Raw genomic sequence first — 3,556 nt, forward strand, 5'->3', positions numbered from 1 at the left:
ACCTCCCATAGCTAAATCTGGCAACACTTCACTATGCATGACTCAAAAGGCTGAGTCTCATGTTGGCTCTTTATATGGTCTAACATAGAGGTGATGTCAACATACAAGCTTCGGAGATCCCTAGCCCATAATTGCACTCAATTGCATGACAAATGGCATCTTCATGTCTCCACTTGGAGTTGTGATCATTTGATTGAGCATGTGGCTACTCTGAAAGTTGGTTTAATACTTATTCTCAGGTTAAGCCACGTTGAATAGCTTTAATGATGTCAGAAAGCATCATTTTCCCATATAGTTCTAAATAGAAAGGTGGTTAAGGGGACATAATTCATGGCTTTAAAAAGTGCAAAATTTTCCCTTGAAGTTTGTCAATGGTGGTTGTTGAGTTGCTCTAATTTCTTCCATTCCCCCTTAATGCCAACATGCATGTGGCAGTGCTTTTACATAGCTCTTTAAGGTTAGGAATGTAGAGAGACACACCTTTAAAGTAGCAAAATTTGTTGGGTTTAAGATATAATAATTAAAAAACTAATTGTTGCTAGTACATTGTAGATAGATGTGCTTTCAAGAGCTTCACCCAGTTTGCGATGGCAGAGCTTGTGAGTGTTTTGATGACCTCTACTTTGTCATGCAACAGTGCAAAGCACATCTTCATCAATGGCAACAATCGCTTGAGCGAACTTGTATTGATTACCTAGTGGAGCTGTGCATGGAAGGATCGTCTAGAGTCCACAGGGCGCTAAGCCACAAGAATGCTTTGGTGTGAGGTCTAGCTTAGCTCCAGAGTTGGGTGGAGCTCACTTTAGAATGCATAGTTAAGGCAAAATGGGCAAAATAGGTACCCATTATTAAAAGTGATTTGTTGTAGTAGAGAATGGCATTTGAATTGAAGTGCAATGTCTTCCTCCCCCCAAACAAATGGCCAACAATGAGGCCTAATGTTCAGCTCATGGCCTACATTGGTAAGTACTAGGGGACTTCTCGAGAGAAAGAAGCGAGCAAGTAGCTTAGGTGGACAAACTCATAGTGATGCTGCTTCGAGAAAGTGCAATGTCTTACATGAGAGGCGACTTGTGGTGTGCTACATGAAAGGAGCCAAAGAAGCAAGGGCTTACGGCCATTTCTCCCATCAGGGGTGCATGCACCCAAGTGGCCAAACGACCACCTCTTGCATGGACAAAATCCGATCCTTGGAGGGCTCTAGGGATTTCTTTGAGCAGCTATGTGCCCAAGCCGCCACCGCAACGAGCAGCGCGGGAACAACCCTAAGATCTAACTTGTAACCTAAAATAGACTTACACTTTTGTAGTGGGGATAATTGGATACTACCGGGATTCTCTAGACCTTTAAATTTTATTTCTTTGATTAAATAACCATTGAGGCTCCAAGAACAATTGATTGATTTATTCAATTTCGTCCACCTCCATTTTCTCCCTCTTCATCATCAACATCATCATCTTCCGAGTTGAGAGTGTCTAAGGTTCTCTCGTAGAGGCTGCTTTCGTAGATTATCAGTTAGCCTCCTCTCCATCAATTCGCATATATCATCTTCTTCCTCTCCCCAATCCTCCCAGCTTCCTCTCCTCACTACCTGCCTTCCTTTCCACCTTTGTTGCCCATCAAACATATCTTACCATGTCGCCGATTTGTGCCTTCATCTCTCCAGCTTTCTCCCTCGCCGCAATATTCTTAATCCTTGCGTCGCTTTCCGCTTCGCAAATCGGTAAAGCTCCCGTTCTCCATCTTCCTCAAAGTCTTTAACATCCTTCGACCACCGGCCTGTATATGTCTGCGATAATTCGTCTGTCTGTTCTTCTGTTAACCCATTTGTTATCGTGCTCTAGAAGATGGCAAGTGTGTAGCTCATTAATTGCAACGTACAGTTCAGTGTGCTTACTACTTAACACCCACATGTTGTCGATATGAAATTGCAAGCTAATTTCTCCAAGTGAGCTTCGCTACCGACTCAGCGTTAGTATCTGCTCTGTTTTCTTTGTCTGCGAAAAAGTAGTCACTTTATGGTGTTTCTCGTCAGCTGTTGGAGCGACCCATCCGGATCCTTTGCGACAGCAATCCTTTCTTCCCTTTAACATCAGACGCGGACCCCAAGCTGTAGGTAAGGCAATAAAGAGTTTGCGAGTCGTCTGAAGTTTGTGGATTCAGGATTCTAGCAAGAAGTGTCTGAAGTTTATCCCCTCTGACGACCAAACTCACCATTTTGCAAAGAATGGAGATCTTCTTTTCTTGGTGGGACAGAAGAAGTAACGAGGGATTTCCTGGATATCCTTCACCATTCGGAAATTGAGATTGAGAATGACGTAAAAGTTGCCGAGGAAGAAGAAGAGAACGAAGAACAGCACCCTGGAGAGGAACTCTTGCAAAGACAGCAGGCGGATGCTACCAAGTCTTACATATTAGGAGGCTACTGAAACAAGTTGCAGTTTGCAGAATACGTATGACGCGATGTAGTTACTACTTCCGTGTGCGTTGTCAAGCATGGTATTCTGTCAGAGATTATCACAGCGGCATTACCAGCAGTAGACACAGTCTTTTCGCTAATTTGTGGCCCAGTCGAATTGTACATTACACAGAGGGCTCTCGGGTCTGGTCATCATCACAGATCGTAGAAGCTCGTCCAATCCAAACTCCTTCAGCTTTGCAGGGTGGGTGCAGGCTTACAAAATCAGCTTTTCAATAGATTTGCCTTCGCTGTTCGTGTTCTGATCATGAGGATGCAAAGCCCCTCGTGCCGTTTCAAGAAGTTTATGCTGCCCATAATCTATGGACGCCTTTTTTTCCAATTATATTATATGTGCGTTATTGATTAACTGAGAGAGACGACCGACTTGCGTTATTGATGAGACGACCGACTTGGAGCACCAAGAATAGGATAAAACTCAATATGGAGTCTTATTACAGCTTAAATGGAAGCTTATGTATTTAATATGGAGTCTTATTAGAGCTTAATGGAAGCTTATGTAAGACGATGATAACCTGTTTTGAGTCTTGGGAGGGGCTGCCTTATGAATTCTTGATGAAATTTTTTTATGTATGCACATCCTGAGATTCTTTATCCATTGATCCCTAGACAAGGGTTGTGGAAATGATAATCTTCTAATGATCTTACTAAGCAACGGGATAGACGTGCTCTTAATATTGATAGATTGATTTTGAAAAAGAGATGACTTAATACTCATCATTACCTTGCTTATGTTATCACTATTTTTCCTATGAACGTGTGAGTGCTAGATGAGAGATTTGCGAGTTTAAATCAATTTAAAGGCATTTTTAAGCGAACTAGATTTGCAATAAGCAACCTTTTCGTCGTGGAGGATGTAACCACTAACTCGAAATTGAAGCTGAATCCTAGTATTTTATCATTTTTATAATTAAAAAAATGAATGAGTAAAATGGTGGACATGAGACGCAACACAGGGTCCGTTAGGTTTCGATCCTCCCTACAAATTCAGGGGTGGTGATTTATTTTGTAGAGGGCTTAATGTGAGTAAAAATACTCATCCAACTGTTATAAAATCGGATTTAAACCCTAAACATC

General features: G+C 42.0%; 1 protein-coding gene across 1 annotated transcript; it reads left to right on the forward strand.

Annotated features, from left to right (window-relative positions):
* The first annotated feature begins 1,439 nt into the window (after positions 1 to 1,439).
* Positions 1,440 to 3,003, forward strand: LOC147900348 (uncharacterized). Its single transcript, XM_087377557.1, has 3 exons — positions 1,440 to 1,723; positions 2,036 to 2,116; positions 2,227 to 3,003. Exons 1-3 carry the CDS (start codon positions 1,636 to 1,638, stop codon positions 2,427 to 2,429), a joined length of 372 nt encoding a protein of 123 aa, XP_087233683.1. The 5' UTR covers positions 1,440 to 1,635; the 3' UTR covers positions 2,430 to 3,003.
* Positions 3,004 to 3,556: the final 553 nt, after the last annotated feature.

Source organism: Dipteris shenzhenensis, chromosome 7, assembly GCF_047967505.1.
Source record: "Dipteris shenzhenensis isolate YYH24624 ecotype China chromosome 7, Dip_SZ_1.0, whole genome shotgun sequence".
NCBI classification, from domain to species: domain Eukaryota; kingdom Viridiplantae; phylum Streptophyta; class Polypodiopsida; order Gleicheniales; family Dipteridaceae; genus Dipteris; species Dipteris shenzhenensis.